The sequence below is a fragment of the Trichoderma evansii genome, assembly GCF_050947405.1.
Source record: "Trichoderma evansii strain SZMC 28006 chromosome Unknown GGI43scaffold_2, whole genome shotgun sequence".
In the NCBI taxonomy this organism is placed as follows: domain Eukaryota; kingdom Fungi; phylum Ascomycota; class Sordariomycetes; order Hypocreales; family Hypocreaceae; genus Trichoderma; species Trichoderma evansii.
The window spans coordinates 13,932-35,658 of NW_028145204.1; the positions used below are offsets into that span (position 1 = coordinate 13,932).

Here is a 21,727-nt window from a genome sequence, read left to right on the forward strand (position 1 = left end):
ATAGCATTGTCATGTTGGAGAGACAATATTTGGGAGCACAGATTTTATGAGTCAACGCAGCTTTATATAGAAAGAGAAGGTCCCTCTCCCGTAAACAAGTTATATTGACCTAACCATGGCACAGGATGTCGTTTTTTTTTGCGCAAAAGCATAGCCGCGCCTTAGTCAACCAACAGTATGCCTCAGAAGGGATTTTTGCTAGGCTATAGTATATATAGTTATCAATCTCAAACAAGCAATAAACAAACACTGGTGGAAACCCTATAAACCCATGTATTTCCCTATCCGGATGGAATTATTCTTACTCCATCATCATCCTTGTCTTGAGCTTCATCGTCTTAATGTTGATTCTCGTCTTGAATTTCCTCCTTGTCCGTAAGGAATTGCTTTGTATGATTCCCACTCCATTATCATCCTCTTCGGCATTTCCTTCATTTTAGTTCTCCTAGAAACTGATTAGAGATTTCGCGAAATCGATTTCATGATAATCCTTACCTCCTCCAACGTCAGATATAGAATCAGCAACAGGTGCATTTGCCGTTCTGCGCGGCACCCAGCGAGGCATTTCACCATTTACAACGGCAAAATACCAGCCTAGGAATTGATTTAGTGATAGCAAACCCCCCCTGGGAACCAATTCTTACGATTTAATTCCTCCTTGTACCTAGGGTTATTGAAGCCGGTGCAGAGTCCGTGAGTACGGGTGCCATGACAATCTGCAAAGTGCCTTTCTAAACCTACGGGAGTAGAGTACTCTTTTCTCTAGATTCAAGTTCAGTACGCGAATGCAACACACTGGAAATTAATTTCTCCATACCTCCGTGCATAAAACACCATCAACGTCTCGCCAGCGACAGAAAACCTCACCAGCCGCAAGAATCGGCTCGCCATTCTAGCCAGAATTAGCGGAAAGCATCCTCAAGACGAACAGACAAGTATTTCTCACCCCGGTGTATATCAGAGGAGGCATCAACGCATCATTGCGCTCTGGGCGACCAGTTCTGCGGTTTTCATTCAGGTACCGGCGGTAGCTGGGCCACTCTATGTAGGTAAATACCATAATGAAAGTACCAGGTAGATCAGAATTAATTTGCGTAAAAAAGAAAAGCAGTCAAAAGTCAAAGTGGAATTTGTTTTCAATGATGATGCAGAATAATTTTTTGAAAGAGTAAATTGGTTTTTATGCAGGCGGGAGAAAAGATGCCATCAAACTCTTCAAGAGTTGGCCTTGCCCTGCCCATGGCACAAGTTGCCTTTTATTACTGCAGAAGGACAGTCGTGCCTCCTCTCTGGGTCAAGTTGCCGGGTCAGTTTATTTACATAGTCAAGAGATACCAGTCGCTAGACACCGCTTAATACAAACCCCAAAATTAACCATGGCGAGATATACAGACTTAGAGTAAAGATGCCGCATGACTCTATAGGCTGGGAAGAGTAGAATTTGGTAGTCTTATACCTGGAGATATCCGCGATGAGCACAGCAGAGGAGAGTGTATGGAGAGGGAGCAATTTATAAATCAATAAATATTATCTGCTCTAAATCAGGAAAAGGCATCAGCTACTTGGTTTACTCTGCTTGCTTGCTTTGCTCAAATTTCCCAAAACAAACTCCTTGAAACGCCGCCATGATAAAGTGCAATAGCCAAAAGAAAAACATTGCAAAAATACGCCAGAAATACAAAATAACAGAGGAAGCTGATGACAAGAACAGGGCAGCTTTGTATCAATATTCTTTCTGGTTTCGCGTCATTTTCCTTGGCGTGCAATGTAGTGAAAAAAAAAATGAAAAAGGACAAAGAAAATGCAATGTAGGCTTATTATTTCCCTCAAAACAAGACATTAATCTCAAAGACCAGTTCAGGGGTGGCTCTCCTCGTTCTTTCTCTTCTCCCATCTTCCTCATCTTTGTCATATATTAAGAAAAAGCAAACTCCCCTCCCAATAATAAGTCCACCGAACAATGCCTGCTGTATCAACCTTTTAAATAATTTCTGTTTTTGAAAATCCCCTCTCTCGCCAAAAATAATCTTCTCTTTTCTTTTTCTCTTTCTCTCTCTCTGTGTCCGGATAGGGATGGCGAGGAATACAGGTTCCCTCTAATATTCCACCAGTCGTCTCCTTGCCCCCTTAATCCTTCTGCTTTCAACTTGCGCGCTCTAAACAGCATTGCATAGAAAAGCCAGAAACAACAAAAGTATGCTTGCTCTCTCTGCTCTGCAAGGGGTGAAAAAAAAAAAAAGTATAGACCAAAAAGCTTAGCATAAACATCGTGATGAAAAGCACACCCGTGAAACATAAAACTCTCGCAGGCAAGACAAAATGATGAGCGGTTATGCTAGAAAAATAAATGGAAAGAAAAGGCGAAAGAGATAAAAAAAATATTACCAGGGAGAGTTTGGCTTTTCCGGCAAGAGTCCCTCTCTCAAAATATCCAAAGGGGGGGCCGTTCGTAAAGTATCCAAAACTCGCTTGTTTCGTATTAGTCGTGCCCACGATCGCCCAAATCGTGCTTCTTTTTTTCTTTATATTCACGTTATTCCGTCTTCGTTTTAAAGTTGAAGGTTACTGTCTTTCTTTTTCTCTCTTTTCCTCTTTTCCTCTCCTTCACATGACGATACAATCCTTGTCGTCTTTGTTTCCTTTTGCTAGTTTGGAGTTCTTTGGAGAAGCAACGTCCATAGGAACTCCTTGTCCGGTGACGGCTGCTTGTATGATGGCCAGTCGCTGCTTGGCCCTCTCATCGCCGGCATCCGCAGCCTTGACATACCAAACATTGGCCTCAAGAATATCTCGTCTGCATCCAATGCCCATTTCGGTAAAGTATCCAACTGCGTATTGAGCCTTGACAAAGCCTAAAAGAAGGAAGAATTATGGTTAGCGGTCGTGATCAATCACAGTTTCAAGCAATATAAATACAAGCTTGACAACTTACCCAAGTCTGCAGACCGGTGAGCCCATTCATACGCCTCTTCCTCATCCTTTTCCAGCATTGGCGGAGCACCAACCATGTACCAAGCACACAGACCCATCATGGCCGCTGCATGTCCACGTTCAGCAGCACCGGTATAGAAGTGAACGCTGAGTGCTGGGTCTCGAGGACAGTTGAGACTTCCATGCTCGTAAGCATCACCCATTCGGAAGTTGGCCTCTGGGTGGCCCAATTCCGCAGCCTGTGTGAACAGTTCAGCTGCGTAGTTGAGATCACGGAATACGTCATCACCATAGCCCGTCTCATACAGACATGCCAGTTGGTAAGGAGCAGCATTGTACTGCACATCAGCAGACTCAGAGGCCAGCTTCAGCCACTTGATACCCTCGCGGTATCTTTTCTCTCCTAGGTCTCCGGAAAGGCAAGCCTTGCCTAGGCGTGTCATGGCACCCGGATGCCTTTTGGCGGCAGCGGTACGCAGGAACTGGACCGCCTTGGCGGGATCTTTCCGGGCTCCCCAGCCAAACTCATAGCAGAGAGCCGTTCGGTAGGCAGACTCGGCATGACCATGCTTGGCAGCAATCACAAAGAGAGGAAAGGCTTGGTTGTGGTCTTCTTTGCCCTTGTTGAAGAGACCTGAAGCATAACCGTCGGCAAGATAGTACTGCGCAAAAGGGTATCCTGCACTGGACAAGCGCTGCAAGATTTGCCGGGCTTCCCGGACCAATTCAGGGGGAGTGGCCACGGAAGCCTCGACAACAGGACTGTCTAGGTCGCGGAAAGGCTGTGGGCTGTTCTTGCGACCTTTGGGATTAGAGAAGTCCAGTCCCTGCTCCTGGGCCACAGAAATCAGAAATACGGCGAAAGAGTACTGCACGGTGAAGTCGTTGGTCTTCTTGACATTCTGACGGTACATCTCGAGCGTCTTCTGCACGCTAAGCAGTGAGGCGTTGTTGCCCACTACGTTTCGAAGCCCCGAGTTGTCCATTGTGATGGGCGGAGGGGCTTGTTGAGGGTAAGGCACATTGAGGAGTTCAGCGTATGTTGAAAGGCGAACATCTGGTGACTTTCGTGACTGAACTGATGGAGCGCGCATATGTGAGCCACCAGGCATCAATGCCGGCGACCGCCCCCGCTGGCCATCAGAAAGAACAGAGTAGGCAGACTGGGGACGTGACAGGGAGCTTCTCCGTAGGTTATTAGACGTGGGAGTCAGATGGCGCTTGATGTTGCCTGCGCTATCAACCAGTTCCGGGTTGGAGGGGTTTGGACTGGCTTCGTTTGGAACGCTTGATACACGGGGTGGGTACTCCTGCTTGCGATAGGGAGGTTGCTGGCCTCGAGGTAGGTTGCCCTCGATGATGGAGCTGCCGGGAGAGTCTTCTTCTTCGGGGAGGTATTCCGGTCCTTCGTTTATGCCTGATAATGAACTTGCGCTTGTCGTTGCTGAAGATTTGAAAGAAATAGGCTCTTGAGAGGTGTTGGTTGCCTCATCAGACTCACGGCTGTTTCTGTAAACATCTTGTTTTCCAACTCGTTCTTGAGGGCTGGTAGCAGCCGAATCAGTCCTATCAGCCGCAGTCACAGGAGCAGGTGGGGGGGGACGGTCCGGTTTAGGGGGGCTAGTAGCAATCGCTGCGCTAGAAGCATCTTCTTGGGACGACTCCTGCTGCGATGCCTCAATAAACGGAAGTTGTAAATCAAGAGCGCCAGAGACAGGACTGCTCAGCAGTTCGCCAAACGATTGCTGCTGGCTCTGCTCGCCAAAATCGGCGAGCGAGCCAAAGCTACTCTCCTCCGCATGCTGCGGCGCGCTGTCAAAATTTAAGCTTAGAGGTCGGATCTGCGCATCTTGTTGAGCATTCATCTGACCAGGGGATATCGGAGCTTCCTGCGACAACGATGAGCGTTCAGAATCGTCGGCCGCCGCCGGTCGCGGAACAGGCTTCCGTACAGTTCCTGCGACGGGTTTCCTGGGCGGCGACAGGCTCTGTCGTATAGAAACTGAGTCTCGTTCGGTAGGCGACCCGGGAGAAGCTGAGGTTAGAGGCGGCGAGGCAGTGACTGCGGCCATGATGTTGGCGGACAAGCCGGCGCACGTCGAATGAGCTCGTCGTCTCTTTAGCCTCTGTGGATAGTCAGGGACGAAGGGGTTATCTCGCAGAGGTAGTATATCCGCCTAGCTGTGGTGTGGTTGCCGCTAAACGACACCTTTTACGTAGCAACAGTCTGAACGAATGCGAGGAGCGCAACGGGGGTTTGGCGTTGGCGCCTTTGGCAGTTTTCTCTTGTTATTCTCTAGTCGTAAAGAAGAAGAAGATGATTGAAACGAAAGATTGGGTATCCTATAAATCTGGCGAACACCTCTTCTGGCGGCGGCAAGAAAGTGTCGATACCAAACTCAGCTCTATTGCGCGCCGAGGTCCTGAAACTCTGGTCGTTGGTAGTGCGGCGTCCTACGACACAGCAGAGAAAGCGAGCGACTGGTTGGCCGTTTGGCCTTTGTAGCGACTGAGAGTCTGGCGATCAAAGGCGCGCAAAAACAGGGAAATCCCACGGCGAGGAGGTTCAGCGAGCGAATAGTGGCGATAACAATAATTGCGCCAGCAGCAGCAAGACAGAGAGGAAGCCGGGAATTTGCTGGCTGGGAGGATTGTGGAGGAGGAGAGGCGACTGGAAGTTGGGGGAGGGCCAGCGATATTCAGCAAGGAGGGAAAATTCCACAGGCCGAGACAGACAAGACAGGGCCAAGGCTTGGGTACATGTACCCTTATGGTAGGTACCGAACGAGGTAAAAGTGGAGGGCGGAGCGCTACGGCTCAGCGAGGGCTAGGCGCGCGCAGCAGGCTACAGGTCACAGGTCCAGTATACGGGGACCGCTGTAAGCTCGACTTGCCAGTTGCTGTAAAGTCCGTCTGCTGCCTACTCCCTGCTACCGTATCTGCAGAGACCCAGCACGAGCTGTCAGCGTTGATGCTGAAAACTAAAGACCATCTACGCCATCTGTCTCTTGTCTGCCGGCCAGCCTTGTTAGCATCTGCATTCACGGCGCCATGCATCAAAGCAGCTAGATGGATTTTCCCAATGGCATAACATGTATTAGGCAATCGCCGCATACATGTAGGTCATAAAGGGGGGGTCAACTAAGCTGACAAGCAATATGAGAGAGTTCAGGTACACAGGCACAGAGTAATGTATACTAAACGTGCTATTAAACCTACCGCCCCAAAAAAGTGTATTCGCCAGCGGGCGGCTGAAAGCGGGCTTCGTGGGCGCTGTCGAAACGTTTTTGATGGGCTGTCACTGGCTGTATTGTAATTAATGTTGATTTTAATTTTAAACCATCGCCAAACTCCAGGCACAAAACACCGCACCCCCAAACGCCCACCTTGACAGGAAACGGATAGAAGGGGGCAGAGAAGCACCGAGAGAATCGAAAAAAGACGTCCATGCACGCCGCCATTGCCTCGAATTCAGGCTCAAGGCTGCCGCGAGCTGCTCCGGCGTCCAGTAGACTCCGGGCTACCGCCTCTATCCAGCACAGCTGAAGGCTAAGGCAGTGGGGTATTCTGGGCAGAGAGCCTCATCATCCCGCTAGGAGAGGGGGGAAACTGAAGCGCCGGGGCTAGAGCAGATCAAACAACAGAAAGGCGCCTCAATCGGGCTCGAAAGGGATCTAGCTGAAGTTCGATTGAGCCTTGGCTGAGCTCCCTTTGATACGTGGCCCCTCTCGCAAGAGGGATCGAAATACTATCGATTATTGCATGCTTGTACATATGTGCTCAAAACACCAAAGATCCCGCCGATGGCGTACAGTCCAAGCTCTTGTTAGCGAGCCCACTTGGAGCAGCGGCGCTGATGTTTTAGGCTTCAAACTTAGCGTTTGAGTAGGCTACTGCTCTCTAGCTTCAACTTGCACATCAGCTCCGACTCACAGCCGCAACGCCAACGCAGAAGTCTTGCGTCAATGCCAAGCCCAGGCTCCATGTAACGAGTCCACATTCCGCTTTCGTCCTTGACAGTGTACGAGCATGGCATGCGTGCTATTATCAATCTGGCAATCAGATAGGCACACGGGGACAACGCGAGAATCTCACCAAAAGGAGCTGAATCATTCCTCCAACCAACCTTGTCGACGATTCGCGGCTGCAGCGGATATGTCAAAAGCGCCGACATCTGCGGGTATTCTTCGCAATGCCCGTAGTAGCATGCTATTCGAGGTGCCGCATGGATGGTCCCGACGTCGTTGCCTCGTACAGCCTTTTTCCTAATGCATGCACGTCTGACAGAAGCCGACCGACCCTGGGCTCGCAACCTCCATGCAACGTCCCCAAATCCAGCACTTTGCACTTGAATCCCTCTGGAGTACGAAGTACAGTACACCGCAGCACAGTGGTGGCTTCAGTCATCCATGCCAGTTAGTAGTACCTTGTGTTTGTGCAAGAATATCCTGCTATTAATAATGATCCTACACGTACGGGGCACAGATGACGCCCGCCCGGCACAAATAGTGACCAATTGTTACTCTAATTCCGCTTTACTGTACCAGGCATCTGGATCTGACCCGGCCAGAAGGGTACGGCAGCGTCAATCCGGAACAATGCATGGCGGTAAATAGAGTGCGGAATACAGCCATGGCAAAACTCCGTATGCCGTCTGACTTTCACATCCAGAGTGCCATTGTTAGTAACATATCTATACAATAAGCTAAATGTAGTTCATGTTGTCGTATTCGCGCACGCTGTCTGTCTGCGTGGAGAAGCCGCCAAGATCGATTTTTTTAGCCGTTCTCCCAGCAAACAGCCCCCCTTTTCTCGGCACGGCAGGGCATGGTATGGCATGGCATTGTGGTATCATGTCGTATCCCTCCAAGGTCTGCTGGTCATCCGACGCTGCCAGACCTCGTAACGCTCCGTATTACCTCCCCTTTGCGGCCGAGATCTGCCAGCGTATCGGCACCCGGCGCTCTAGAAGCCACTTCAGTTGTTCAATCCAGCAGTGCTAGTACTACCGGCAGTAGTACCAGTACCATCATCTAGCAAGCAGTTATATTCCCACTCTTCTCAATGGAACACCCTTGAAAGACCCTGCGTCTTTTTTCTCGTTTCTGCTTCTCTGTGGAGATGGGCCGAAGCATCAAAGAGGGCCTCATCCAGTGAACCCTTGACGCCAAGTTAGCTGCCGGCTAGGGTAGCCCGAAGGAGCTTTATCAAAGTCCTTGTAATTGAAAAGAAGAGACAAAGCAGGCCAACAAAGTAATAGATCGCCACCAAAAACGAGGCGAGGCAGCCTCCCGTAGATCTTGCTTGCTAGGTTGTAATGAGCACGATATGGCTGTTGTCCTCCTTTGCTAGCACCCCCGTTTTGTTCTGGTTTGTTCGAATTTGGACTGGATGGCGACATGACAGCCCCAAACCAGACATTCCACTCGGCACATGGCGCCAAATCTCAAGGCGCTACCTCGATGGCGCACCTCTCAGAAGCATTATCCTACTCGTATAGCGCCCTGCTGCTACACCAGCAGGGAACGGAGATCAAATACAATTAATTACTCGTACATCTTGTCGAGACGGCTATGGGCGCGCATACGGCCCGCTTGGCCAGCGTTCATCCTGTAGACGTACTGCTGCCATCCTGTGCTCCCTCGAGTCAGCGCTTCGCAGCCTCTCAGCCGCCCCATGTGCCAGCATTTACTCCTGTACGTCGTAAGAGCCCCTTGCTGCTTCTCTATTCGATCCATCTCAGTTGTTAGAATGGAGTAACCTGTGATTCTAGAGTATCATGCCAAGGTACAGATCGTGAATCTATCCATCATTGGATCCCTGCTTGCTGATGGCTCCCAGGGAGATTATAAGGATTTAGCTTTGCTGTCGTTGCCGGTACTTAAAAGCGTATTAGCAGCAGGGCAGTCATGAGCTAGGAGATAATAACGGCTCCTTGCGACTTGTCACAATGCGCCATGGTCTATTAGGAGTACATTCGACTGTCCAGATCTGGAGAGCTCCTTTTATCTGCATACCTCATGCTCGTGCAGCCTCCTAACAGGCAGATACGTAGCGGGAGAAAAAAAAAAAGAGGCTTTCGAGATCCATAGCACTCCAAGTACTAGGACTTCAACTTAGAGCAATCCCACTCCGAGTCCGTTAATAGTGCTCTCGTAGTGCTGGCGCTATTGTGTAATGTGGCAAACGTTAAAAAAAGAGAAAATAAAGGACATACCTACTAGTAGCTGGTATGGGGCCCCAACTTGGGTCCATACCAGCTCCCTCATCTCAACCCCATGGGCAAATTTTTCTTCCTAAACAGAGCGAAATGAAAGAAAATTAACGTTAAGATGGGGCATTGCGAATCTTCTTACTGTGGCAGCACGAGTAATCGGAGTCTCCTTTGCCATGGCCAAGTGGCCTCGTATTTGACAGGGAAAAGGCCTTGGCAGGCTCCTATCCCAGCACATCGGAATAATAAGAGCGTCCATCAATGGGTCGTTTTGTGGCGGTCCCCGCTCCTGCACATCACCGTATTGTCCAGACGCAACGGTAGATTCAATCCGAGCCGCGCGCATCATCGTCATGCTGGAATATCGTGTTCGCGTGACGATGCGCAAGGTCTTGCCATTGTGGAATTTCAGACCTTGGCATATAAGATACGGGAGCTGCAACCACTGGGTATAGAGACCGCTACTCGTAATGTCGAGGCAGTGGCTGAGGCTGCAAGCCTGTACTCCGTATCTATCTACTATTTAGAGCTGCAGGTTGCATTTCGGCCTGGGCCCTACCCTGCCCGTGCAAGCGGCGTTACAGTTGGCGCGCTGCCCGGCACCAAGCCAGGCCTGGACTAAAGCCCCATTGTAGCATCTAAACCGCAAGAAAGGCGACATGAGCATCGGTCTAATGCACTCACTTGCAACTATCCCTGTTTTTTCTTCCTTTCCTTGCCTGCGGAATCCACCCGTATAATTACTATCGCCAGAGCAAATAGCATGTCATAGACTCATCATGCATAGAGGAGCGACAGGTAGCTGACAGCTGCATTACATGCCCATAACCTAAAATGCAGCGATCACGGGCCTTGAGAAATAACAAGATGTCAATCCGCATTTGTAATGTCTTGGCTGTGGATATACCCAAAGGCGGTACATAAACCTTGGCCTTCAATTGCGCACCGTGGCCGTGAAAAACACTGCGTTAAGGTTTCGAAAAGTCACATGGAAATACTGGGGCCATTGAATATTTTCGATTGCTCACTATGGCGCGGTGAGACTAGCGTTCTACCTAGGTAGCTGTGAGATCTGGTGACCCGGCAATTTTCTCATCAGACTTCGCCCTGGGGCACGAGCAGTGATGGAGAACACGGCTATAGTGCCAAGAGTGCTTCGTATTGATAGTCTCATCAAGCTTTCTAGTGTCGGCTTATCCACTGTAGGCCGTATGGATGTCCATCAAGTATGGATTGGAATTATTATTCCCCTTGTGAGACGTAGCACGAGTTAGATATCGAGTAGAGTATTGATCAATTGGTGCATCTAATATTACCTACTAAGCATGCAACGTGTCTGCTAGCGGTGAGAAGCGAACACACCTGCCGAATAGGTGCGTCAGAGAAAGGGAAGGCGATAGTACGATATCAATAGTGCTCTGCAGGATGAGAGAAAAGGGGAGGTATGAAGGAGCATAAGGAAAAGCAAGCAAGGCTTAGGTCTATTTACCCATGGAAGAAGGCTGCCGTTAAACTTTGCTTCCTTCCAGTATTTGTTATGTGCTTGGGTTAGCTTGGCAGGCACAGCTGGTGGCAGCTCGTGTAACAGCGGGCGTGGCGTAACTCAAATTCGTGGCGCACAGCCAGGGTTGCGATAAATCGAAATTGCTCAAAAATCCTACTAGTACTGCCACCAAAGAATATGGGAAAAATGAAAAGAAAGAAAAAGGAAAGAGAGCACTTGTTGTTGCGAGGCAAACGACGCAGCACCTATTCACAGCTCTAGGGTAGCTAGTCGTAGCTGAGTTAAGAGGTCAGCGCCTTGATACTAGGTAGTAGTACTACGTACCTAGGCAAGCGTGAAACAAAAAAATAGGGAATCCTACAACCATAAGCACACAACTGCATTACACACACTGTTATTTTACTACTTCTATTGTCCTCTACTGCCTCTACTGAATTTTGTGTTCGTAGTTCTATTTGTGTGTGTATTTTCATTCTGCGGTCCCTATTTTTTGTCCTCCGCTTGGTAGGTACTTCGTACCCCTACGCCGCCAAAACTGCTGATCGACCGAACGATGAAGCGAGCGAGACGGACTAAAATTTTGCACACGCGATACAAAAGTGCATTGCAAGATCTTCACATGGCCCAGCTCAGCCAACGTCTTTTGGTAGATGATGCTATGGTACATATTTTCAAATTCTTACATCCATGATGCATGCCATGCCAAAGTACTTGCATCTATGCAACATGTTAAATGCTTACTTCGCAGGTAGAAGATGAGAGCTGATTAAGGAAGAAAAAAGGGCAGCCAATGAGAGGCGCTCTCCTCTCTCCGCAGGGATAGAAAAACATGAGAGCAAGAGAGTGGCGACATCCAGGAACCAAGCAAGCAAGACTGGTCCGACGAGGCAGGTATCTAGCATTGCATTTGTACATGCAGCTGCACCAAGCAGCAGGGCTTGAAGCAGGTACCCCCTGGCAATGGGGAACCTGCGGAGGCGGCCGTATGATGTATCCATCGTATCAATCAGAACTAAACCAAATAGCACCATGGGCCATCTGGCTAGACTGCTGTTAGTACCGCCTAAAGTGCTCCCCCCGCGCACTTACATTTGGGGCTGGCTGGCGCCAGGAATAGCAGGTACAGGCGCCGAGGGCGCTTTTCCTCCTCGTGGCCGTCTCGCTGGCTGAACGAACTCTTCTCCCCCCTAACCGCACCAGATCTCTCTGTGAGCGCTGGGGACAAAGGATCTCCTTGACGCAGCGCTCGTCGTCTCTCGTTCAGACCTTTTGGTCTCCTACCTTCGTTTTCGCTGCGGCGTATCCTTTCTCCCGCCAGTCGCTTTGTCTCGGACCAGCGACATCGCGACGCAAATCGCCTCGAGATTGTCGAGACGACTCGCGCCAGTTCCATCGCGAGCCACGCCTCCAATTTTCTCTCTATCCGAAACGGCACTGCCGGGTCGAGTCGCTCGCTGAATTTCGCTTGCCTCTCTGCAGAGCGTGTCTCTTCTGCGAACCATCCATCGTTTGCATCGTCTGCCTCTGACGATTTTTTTTCTCCCCCTCAGTCGGACTATCGCTTAGAAAAGAATTCTTTGAACGGCTCCTCTCGACGGTCGATTCAAGCTCGTTCGAGAGTGGACCGCTGTGGGAGCTGGATTTAGCACTGCTTAGCACTACGGAGCACTGCTTCGACCGCTAAGACCGCCTGGCTTTGTGTGGCTGTAGCTATTTTCCCGTGCTCCACTAGCGCCGCTTAGCGCTGTTCTGTTTTTGGCAGGCTGGACGACGGTCGCTCGTCTCCCAAACAACCCGCCCCTCGGTCAAAATAAAGCCAATTGGCTGCTTCCCGCAGTGCATTGCGCATTGTTTGTTTGCTGCGCTGACAGCCTCCCATCAGGTGAGTAGTTGTTTTTGTTGCTGTCCACCACCAGTTTGTTTTCTTCCTTCTTCCCAAACTGCCCTGTCGATTATTGCGACGTACAGAGTGAGGCCAGACAGCGGCGCATCGCGCAACTACTCTCTCCTTTGCCTGTTCCCTTGCTAATCCCTGGGATTCGCCCACCGAATCATCATCGTCTGCGGCGCAAGGGCGGGCCTTTACTTGTCTGTCCCTCTGGAATGTTGCATCCATAGACCACCCTGCCGCAGCAACAAGGCTTTGGTTACTGACGTTCTTAGTATAAGAGCCATGTCTCTACCTGAGAGGCCTGGGGCCACCAGCCCCAACTATAATCGCCGAGCTAGCTATCGAAACCCGCCGGCATCGCGACGCGCGCGACCTACGGATATCGAAGCTGGCATATACGAGACGTCATCGATCTCAGGACACCATCGTGGGAAATCCGTCTCCTCATATGCAGAGACAATTTCGAACTCTAATGTGAATACAGAGAGCATGCCTCTGTCGCCCACCGAGCCCTCGTCCGAGAGGACTCTTGACCCTGCCTTTACGCGCAAGAGGAGCCTCATCAGACCGGAGAGGAACCGCATCGACAAAGAGCACAGGAACTATCACTACCACCGCCATGCAGCAAATATGAATGTTTTACCGTCTTCCACAGGAAATGACCCTTTGTTGGAAAATCTGGCGGCATCGACAGAGCGATCCGCCAATACTGAGAGCGTTACGGACGAGACTCCTCGCCCTTCTCGAAGCCGAACGGCCAGTGGAGACCACGAGAAGAGCGGCGCCAATGTCAAAACTACGCAGCGCAAATCATCCGGCAAAATCACCAAAGAGAACAGCAAGCGATCTTCGAAACGCAAGTCCAAGCCTGTGGAGGATCAAGTCCGACCGCCCAGCTTCTGGAACGTCTACTGCGCGATTGTGACTTTTTGGTGTCCTGATTTTATCCTTGGGTGCTGCAAACCGACGAGAGCTCAGCGTCGAGCATGGAGAGAAAAGATGGGCTTGATCAGCATCATCCTGGCAATCATGGCCATAGTCGGCTTCGTTACTTTCGGTTTTACTGCTGCCGTTTGTGGTAGCCCTCCGACGAGACTGCGTGTAAATGAGGTCTCTGGAGGGTATATGATTTTCCACGGAGTGGCCTACGACTTATCCAATTCTCACCACCCTGTCGCTGAGGGTATCCCGTTGGAGCAGAATGGTCTCGGTGCTAACGTCCTGTTCGACCTTCCCGAGAAGCACTCTGGAGACGATGGCAGCTTTCTCTTCCAAAATGTCAATGGCAACTGCAAGGGTCTCATCACCCGTGCTGAAGGCTCTGATGTCCCTACCGACGATTCTGGCAACCTAGCTTGGTATTTCCCATGCACAACTTTCAAGCAAGATGGGTCTTCCACCCCCAACTTGACCATCCCATACTATCTTGGCTATGCGTGCCATACCTCGGTCAATGCCCGAAATGCATTCTATGTCGATCTCCACGGCACGGCAGATGTATATTTCACGTGGGATGATATCAAGAACAGCTCTCGCAACCTTGTTGCGTATTCTGGTAGCGTCTTGGACCTCAATCTTCTCAACTGGTTCAACGAGAGCCAGGTTCAGATTCCCGATCGTTTTAAGGAACTCCGAGATACGTCTTCCGATGTCAACAAGGCCATCCGTGGCCGTGATGTAACGCGCATGTTCCAGTCCTCGTCTGACAAGAAGAACATGGAGTGCTTCGAAGACATTATCAAGGTTGGCTCTGTTGATACCGAGACCGTTGGCTGCATTGCTTCCAAGGTTGTCCTCTACTGCGCTCTGGTTTTGATTCTCTCTGTTGTCGGAGCAAGATTCGCTCTGGCTCTCATTTTCCAATGGTTCATTAGCCGCAGCTATGCTGCCGCCAAGACATCTCAGAGCTCTGACCGAAGAAAGCGTAATCGCCAAATTGAAGACTGGTCTGAGGATATTTATCGTGCTCCTGTTCGACTTCCCGGCGATGGCAGCACAGTTGTTACCTCGGATAGAAGCAAACGAGCATCTTCTTTCCTACCCACCACGTCGCGATTCTCTGGTGTTTCTGGGCCGGATAGAAGCTCTTCATCTCGCCGAGTTCCCACCACAATGGCCAGCCAAGGTGGCTCCAGCTCCCTGTACCCGCCTGCCCCCATGTACAAGCAGGGCAACGACAGCCGCGCAAGCTTCCTTCGTTCAGACCCATATGGCGCTGGTACTATCTCTGAGGGCCCCGGCCCAGCTGGCTTTATCCATGACGCCGTTGTCCCTCAGCCTCCCGCTGACTGGATGCCTTTTGGATTTCCTCTTGCGCATACCATGCTCCTGGTTACAGCCTACTCTGAGGGAGAGGAAGGTATTCGGACTACTTTGGATTCCATCGCCACTACGGATTACCCCAACAGCCACAAAGTTATCGTTGTTATCTGTGATGGTATCATTACAGGCGCGGGCGAGACCGTATCAACTCCGGATGTCTGTGTAGGCATGATGAAAGACTTCTCTGTTGCTCCCGAACTGGTAAAACCGTATTCCTATGTTGCCGTAGCAAGTGGATCTAAACGACACAATATGGCCAAGGTGTACTGCGGATTCTACGACTATGGGTCTTCGTCTCGAATTCCAGTGGATAAACAACAGCGTGTGCCCATGATTACAATTGTCAAATGTGGTACTCCTCAAGAGGAAAAGGGATCCAAGCCCGGTAACCGAGGCAAGCGTGACAGTCAGATCATTCTCATGTCGTTTCTCCAAAAGGTCATGTTCGATGAGCGAATGACAGAGCTTGAATATGAGATGTTCAATGGATTATGGAAAGTCACCGGCATCTCCCCTGACTACTATGAAATTCTCCTCATGGTAGACGCCGATACAAAGGTTTTCCCTGACAGTCTTACTCACATGGTTTCTGCTATGGTCAAGGATCCGGATATCATGGGTCTTTGTGGCGAGACTAAGATTGCCAACAAACGAGCTAGCTGGGTGTCAGCCATTCAAGTGTTCGAGTACTTCGTCTCCCACCATCTTGCTAAATCCTTCGAGTCTGTCTTTGGTGGTGTTACCTGTCTGCCCGGATGTTTCTGCATGTATCGTATTAAGGCGCCAAAGGGAGGGCAAAACTATTGGGTTCCAATTCTGGCCAATCCTGACATCGTGGAGCACTATTCAGAAAACGTGGTCGAGACTCTTCATGAGAAGAACCTGTACCTTCTTGGTGAGGATCGTTATCTGACTACGCTCATGCTGCGGACTTTCCCTAAGCGAAAGCAAGTCTTTGTTCCCCAAGCTGTTTGCAAGACTACGGTCCCAGAAGAATTCATGGTTCTGTTGTCTCAGCGGCGTCGCTGGATTAACTCAACCGTTCACAATCTTATGGAGCTGGTTCTGGTCCGCGATCTCTGTGGCACATTCTGTTTCAGTATGCAGTTTGTTGTTTCTGTTGAACTCATCGGTACTCTTGTGCTTCCAGCAGCCATTGCCTTTACCTTCTACGTCGGTAAGTATTATTTGAAAATTTATGGAAAATGAATTTACTTATGCATGGTTTGCTGACTTATTGGTTTTTTTTTGTTAGTTATCACATCCATCATTCATCACCCCCCGCAGATTATACCGTTGGTGCTTCTGGGTCTCATTCTTGGTCTCCCTGGTGTTCTCGTCGTCATCACCGCACACTCTTGGTCTTACATCGTCTGGATGCTTATCTACCTCCTCTCTCTCCCCGTTTGGAATTTTATTCTCCCGGTCTATGCCTTCTGGAAGTTTGATGACTTCTCGTGGGGTGAAACTCGTAAAACGGATGGCGATAAGAAGGGCGGCGGCCATGGAGAGAGCAAGGGAGAATTCGACAGCAGCAAGATTACGATGAAGAGATGGGCCGAGTTCGAGCGAGACAAGCGTGCGAAGAGCGCTTACTGGGGATCGAGGGAGAACGTTGTCAGCGGTGGTACCAACAGCTGGGCGATGCCTCCTCCTGGCCACCACAGCGAAGAATATTTTTCTGACGCGTGATCCGAACACTTACGGGCATAATGGTGTCGCGGATTAATAATATCGTGCCTTTTTTTTCTCTAATTTTTTTTGGAATAACGAAATACATATGGGTAACGTCCGCATATTTAACAAATGGCAACACACACACATTTTACTTGCGCATATGATTCGGAGAAAGCTTATTCGCCGCTGTATCCACGACTTTGCCCAAGCTGAACTGGGATATTCTTTCATACTCTTGTCTTTGCTCTTCATTGTTGAGAAGGGGATGCTTGATGGCTTTTAATGATTGCGATTACTGTTTAGAGAAGATTATGTAACACAGAGAGGAGGTAAAGAGGGGGCAAGAGAGCAATTCTTTTTTGGGGGAAATGGGCGTCAATTTTTTGTAATAGGCGGGCGATTGATCGATCATTTGAGCGCTGATTGACTGAATGAGATGATTAGTTGATAAAGTTTGCTGTACATAGCTTTTATTATCATTATTATTGATGTCATCTGGTTGGAGCTCTGTGGAGATATTGTTATGACGCCCACAATCTGTGGCCTTTTTATCGCTGCACCTTAACCAGCCTTTTTAGGGTGTTAACAATAAAGTATGCGTGTACGTTTGATTATGATATATTGCAATTAATTGATTCTTCTTGAAAAGAAAAAAAAAGATACCTATATAATAGCAGCGCAATATTCAACATGTTTCGTTTCCTCTCCCAACTTCCTCTTCCCCTTTTTCGCCTCCTTTGTCTGTTTGTTTTCCTTTTTTTCTTTTTTTGGTCCAACCCAAAAATCTCCATCATTCAATCATTCATCAATCACACGATTAGTATCTACACGTAAACTAATATGTGCAACAGGGTATTGCATCCATTTCAAAAACAAGAAAAAAAAAAAAAAGAGAGTTTATAACGGCTCTTCCCAAAAAACAACATGAGCTTTGTCTCTTGCACTCCACCAACGCCGGCCAGCATGACCAAAATTAGAATCCTCAATAGCCCAAGTCCGTCGACGCCGTTTTAAACGCCGGCTTACCACCCTGGCCTTTGATGAATATGAACAGAAAATGAAATATTAGAGAGTAGAGAAAAGAGAAACTGTAATCTCATGTGCCCCCAGCTTTGGACACTCGGGTCACCGCCCGTGGTAGATTCATTTCTTTGAGTTCTCTACCTCTTCGCCCAGTTCCCAAGGTTTAGTTGGGTCGACAAATGTTGAGATGCGCTGGTCTCCCCATCGAGCGCCGATGGTTACCCAAACATGCTTCTGGGGAGCGGTTGCGTGGACCGTCTCTCGGTATCCGGTCCATCTCAAACGAGATTCCCTCTCCATGGAGCTGTTGCCGAGACCATCATTGGACACCCACTCTTTCACAACATCTTTGATGAATTCTACCTTTCGGCGGAAGTCATTTGCTGCAGGGATACCCTGAATCTCTGGGTCGATTTCTGGTCGCCTCCTCGCTGCGGTAGTGGTTGTTCGCGCTGATGGTCTGGCCTGGAAGTTGAGCAGAGTTTGCAGGGGATACGACAGCGTAGCACGGTCGTCTAGAGCGGTGGCACCAATAGAGCCGGTGTCCGCAAGTCGCTCCGCTGCTTCTTGAGGAAGATGCCAGAAGTGGCACCAGGTTCCAGTCGCATCTAGAACAATTTTGGTGTGATCTGGGAAATTGAACTACACAGAAGTATTAGTATACTATAAAGGCTGTAAGCGTTTCCACAAGGTTCCCTCTTTACCTGAAGGTGTCCGTCGCCGAATACCCAACAGCCAACATCTCCAAATCGCTGGTAAAAGGTCACCAGCTCTGCAGGCGTACCCTTTTGTCCTGGGGACAGAGTGGTATCCTCCTCTTCCTCCTCGGCCATGTCGTCTCGGCCATATGCAATCATGTAATTAGCAAATTTCTTCCACAGGATGATCCTTTCTCGCTTTCGGTGTTGGAAGACGTCTCTGCCGGGATTCATTTTCCCAGCCGTGCCATCCTCGTTCACCGACACTCGGAATTGATCAGGAGAGACCGTGACTTGCGAAAGGCCGGCCTCGCCATTATTCTCGAAAAATTTGATAGGCTCAGTCATTGGTACTGGCTGATGCCGATCTGGGTAAGCTTCGTCTTGCCTTTTGAGGATATGCTTTTCCGCGTTACGAATGAAAATGCCTGCAGGGGGCAGCAAAGCGGTTTTACTGCCTTCAGTGGTAGGGATATCGCGTAGGATGCATCCTACGCTACCGTCGTTCAAGATATAGCCTAGGCCAAATTTGTTTGTGTAGTCAACCCATTTGACTACAATATGAGGATGAGGCGGCGCCGCCGTTTTCGAAGAGATGATAGCCATAGTACGGGAATTAAGAGCTCGCTCGAGCTCAGCTTGAAGTCGGCTCAATCGGTCGAGAATGTCATCGGGCTTCGTCTCTTGCATCACTCTGGGTGTCTCAGAGGGGCTAAACAAGGTGGCGGCGCGAACAGATTCTGAACCTCGTCTCTTATGAACCGTCAAAGTTGCGGATGAGATCGTTGCTGCTCTCTCTGCAATTTGCGCATTAGGCACAGATCGAGTTGCTAGCGGCTGGGTCCTTGCGGAGACGCGCATAGTTCGGGTAGTGGTGGTAGTAGGTTCGAGAGCCTCTCTCGAGGAAGATGAAGAGGAGGTCGCCTCACGAGTGAGTGTATATTGACGATCCGGACGGGGTCGAATTCTCGTGCTTTGTGAGATCGACATGGTAGCCGACAGCGTAGCTTCTGGGGCAGGTCGAGGCCTCGTAGAGGTGGAAATAGTAGGCCGGCCCTGGGATCGTTGCTGAGCCGCAAAGCTCTGGGGAGGCTGGCGCAGAAGGCCGGTGGAAGATATCTTTTGCGAGCCAGCCGTGGCATCTTCCTGTCCCTCCGTTGAGGCTGAGCGCGCAGAGACAGACGCTGCATATTTCGCACGAATCTGATGCTGCTCCCTTAGCCAGTCATCAAATGGTCGATAGACTATATTCTCCGCCAGAGGGATGATTGGGGTCAAGCCCGCCTTTTCCTCAGCTGCCATCTCTTTCCAGATCTGCGTATGCGAAGCTTTCTCTCCGCTCCAAGGCCCGACGATACATTCTCGACATAGTTCCTTTAGGTGACGGTGGGATCGCACCTGCATCGAGGTACTCAAAATCGAGGCGTAATATTCGTCTGCATCAGGGGGCACTTCTCGTAGCTTCGAGGTGATCTCGCCAGAGGCCGGCATGTAGCCTGCAGAGAAGAACGGATGCTGAACAATTTCATCGGGATCTGGTCGCTGATCAGCATCCTCGAGCATCGTGGCCACCAGGTCCTTAGCCTCCTGGCTAATATATTTCTGGGACACCTCGGCATTTGGCCATTCGTAATCTCGCTCCCTGGCTCGGCGGTAAATCTCGTCTGTAGTTGATGATTGGAAAGGCGGCTTCGAAGTAAACATGGCAAACCTATTAACCCCCCTTCCGTTAGCCATGTGCTATTATACTAGGGTTTGGTTTAGTTGATCTGGCACTCAGCCGATACTCACATTATAATGCCCAAGCTCCAGATATCGACCATGTGGTCATGGCCCTTCTTCCCCTTCTCAAGAATTTCAGGAGCAATGTAGTTTGGCGTGCCGCACAAAGTCGTCCGTCGAATGGTTTGCATGTCCCTACCAGTCACCACCAACGCAGCCAGACCGAAGTCGCCAATCTTGGCATTCATCTGGTGATCTAAAAAGATGTTGCCCATTTTCAGATCTCGGTGAATAATACCCTTGCTGTGCATGTATTTGATGGCGCCGGAGATCTGGACTGAGTAGAATCGGACTTCGGGTTCGGTGAGGCCCTTTCGACGCTTTACCATGTCCATAAGAGAGCCATTGGGGCAGAGCTCGAGAACTAGAAAAGTGCAGTTGACGTATGAGAAGGCTCTCAGGAACTGGACAATGTTCTTGTGGCGCATTTTCGAGTGGATTTGTAATTCGGTTTGGAACTGCGAGGATATGAGCGGACTCGAAAAATCGAAGGTGGAAGGTCTTCAGTAGCACTACTAACCTTTTGTTCCATCTTGGAAGGCATCTGGCTCTTGACAATCTTGAGAGCATACTTTTGCTTAGTGGGCAGCAGTTGGCCACTGTAGCATATAGCAAATCCTCCCTTTCCCAATATTTTCCCAACACGGTAAACCGCGCCATCTGGGCGATCGGTGCTGCTCGGCTCGAGAACTTCTTCGGGGGGAGGAGGCGGATGTTCTTTATCTTTGGACTTGAGCTGGGTAGCTGGCTTGGCCTTGGCTTCCGCGGGCCTGGGCATTCGCTGGGCGTTGACATCTCTAGGGGACAAGGCCTCCATATCGACGCCGCCCCTGGGGACTAGCCTGTGCGCCATGTCGACGAAGTAATGGTTGAAGCAACGAGAGACTGGTCGAGATTATGCGGCGACGAGGAACGGGCAGGCGACAGGATTCAACAGCAGCCTGAAGACGTGCCGTAGAGAGCCTAGAAAAACACGGACGCGATTAGGCGAGGGCTCACTTTTTGCAGGAGGGTCAATCTCCTGCAGAGCCTTGTGTATGGCCAAAGCTCTGCCGGGTGGTAGGTATGCGGGCTCGAGAAACAAAACACAGCTGAGGCTGTCTTGCTTATTATAGCGTAAGCCAGACCAAGGCAGGCAGGCTAGGTCTCGAGAAAGAAAAAAAAAAGGCCAAACTCACAAGGTGCCTCGAATACGCACAGCATGCGAAAGAATGGCGGCGTGGCAAGAGCCTTTGTTGTGAACAATGTCAAAACATTCAAATTATAGCGCAGTCATGGAAAAGGCATTAAGCAATGCTGGATGATCGTAAAGCGGGTTAAAGGCTGGCGGATGCAAGAAGGTGAGCACAGCGTGACCAGTCGCAGCCACAGAACAAACCCTGCCGTTGATTGACCCCATATTGTGATTTGTGTACTTTGTGGGAGCTGGTTGCTCTTGGCAACAGCATTGCCTTATTGTGGGCCACACCGCCATTGCCGTAGGTACGAGTGACTGATAGCCATTGGAGCCCCACAGCGGCGAGATAGCGGCCGTTTGGAGGCGCTGAGAGGGAGTTTAGTGGATGTTTAGTGGCTGCCTCCCACTGAAGCTGTACCTGTAGCTGTTAAGTCAGCCCTGGAGCTCCAGCGTTGTCACAAGCCAGCGAATCGCGGCTCAAGACTGGACTTTTAAGATGGTGCAAAGA

At 50.0% G+C, this 21,727-nt stretch overlaps 4 protein-coding genes across 4 annotated transcripts; 1 reads left to right on the plus strand and 3 right to left on the minus strand.

Moving 5' to 3' along the window:
• Positions 1-445: 445 nt before the first annotated feature.
• Positions 446-1,060, minus strand: GGI43DRAFT_379126 (uncharacterized protein; the record flags this gene model as incomplete). Its single annotated transcript, XM_083202787.1, has 4 exons — positions 446-594; positions 645-762; positions 818-892; positions 947-1,060. 4 exons carry the CDS (start codon positions 1,058-1,060, stop codon positions 446-448), a joined length of 456 nt encoding a protein of 151 aa, XP_083064554.1.
• A 1,390-nt stretch (positions 1,061-2,450) lies between these two features.
• GGI43DRAFT_135153 (tetratricopeptide repeat protein) lies at positions 2,451-5,352 on the minus strand. Its single transcript, XM_083199233.1, has 2 exons — positions 2,933-5,352; positions 2,451-2,852 (listed from the first exon to the last, which is right to left on the minus strand). Exons 1-2 carry the CDS (start codon positions 5,001-5,003, stop codon positions 2,605-2,607), a joined length of 2,319 nt encoding a protein of 772 aa, XP_083064555.1. The 5' UTR covers positions 5,004-5,352; the 3' UTR covers positions 2,451-2,604.
• Positions 5,353-12,508: 7,156 nt separating this feature from the next.
• GGI43DRAFT_392284 (chitin synthase CHS3) lies at positions 12,509-17,198 on the plus strand. Its single transcript, XM_083204539.1, has 2 exons — positions 12,509-16,039; positions 16,118-17,198. Exons 1-2 carry the CDS (start codon positions 12,823-12,825, stop codon positions 16,552-16,554), a joined length of 3,654 nt encoding a protein of 1,217 aa, XP_083064556.1. The 5' UTR covers positions 12,509-12,822; the 3' UTR covers positions 16,555-17,198.
• Positions 17,199-17,416: 218 nt separating this feature from the next.
• On the minus strand, positions 17,417-21,439 carry GGI43DRAFT_392285 (PLK family serine/threonine-protein kinase). The gene is made up of 4 exons (XM_083204540.1): positions 20,563-21,439; positions 20,052-20,500; positions 18,267-19,971; positions 17,417-18,204 (listed from the first exon to the last, which is right to left on the minus strand). The coding sequence occupies exons 1-4, from the start codon at positions 20,893-20,895 to the stop codon at positions 17,683-17,685; spliced, it is 3,009 nt and encodes a 1,002-aa protein (XP_083064557.1). The 5' UTR covers positions 20,896-21,439; the 3' UTR covers positions 17,417-17,682.
• Between the last annotated feature and the right edge of the window lie 288 nt (positions 21,440-21,727).

Bases quoted from the DNA above. Each gene is read 5' to 3' on its own strand.
- GGI43DRAFT_135153 (XM_083199233.1), bottom strand. From the start codon at position 5,003: ATGGCCGCAGTCACTGCCTCGCCGCCTCTAACCTCAGCTTCTCCCGGG. The intron at 2,853-2,932 runs GTAAGTTGTCAA...TCCTTCTTTTAG, and splicing joins TCACCGGTCTGCAGACTTGG to GCTTTGTCAAGGCTCAATAC.
- GGI43DRAFT_392284 (XM_083204539.1), top strand. From the start codon at position 12,823: ATGTCTCTACCTGAGAGGCCTGGGGCCACCAGCCCCAACTATAATCGC. The intron at 16,040-16,117 runs GTAAGTATTATT...TTTTTTTGTTAG, and splicing joins TGCCTTTACCTTCTACGTCG to TTATCACATCCATCATTCAT.
- GGI43DRAFT_392285 (XM_083204540.1), bottom strand. From the start codon at position 20,895: ATGGCGCACAGGCTAGTCCCCAGGGGCGGCGTCGATATGGAGGCCTTG. The intron at 20,501-20,562 runs GTTAGTAGTGCT...ATATCCTCGCAG, and splicing joins CTTCCAAGATGGAACAAAAG to TTCCAAACCGAATTACAAAT. The intron at 19,972-20,051 runs GTGAGTATCGGC...GGGGGTTAATAG, and splicing joins TGGAGCTTGGGCATTATAAT to GTTTGCCATGTTTACTTCGA.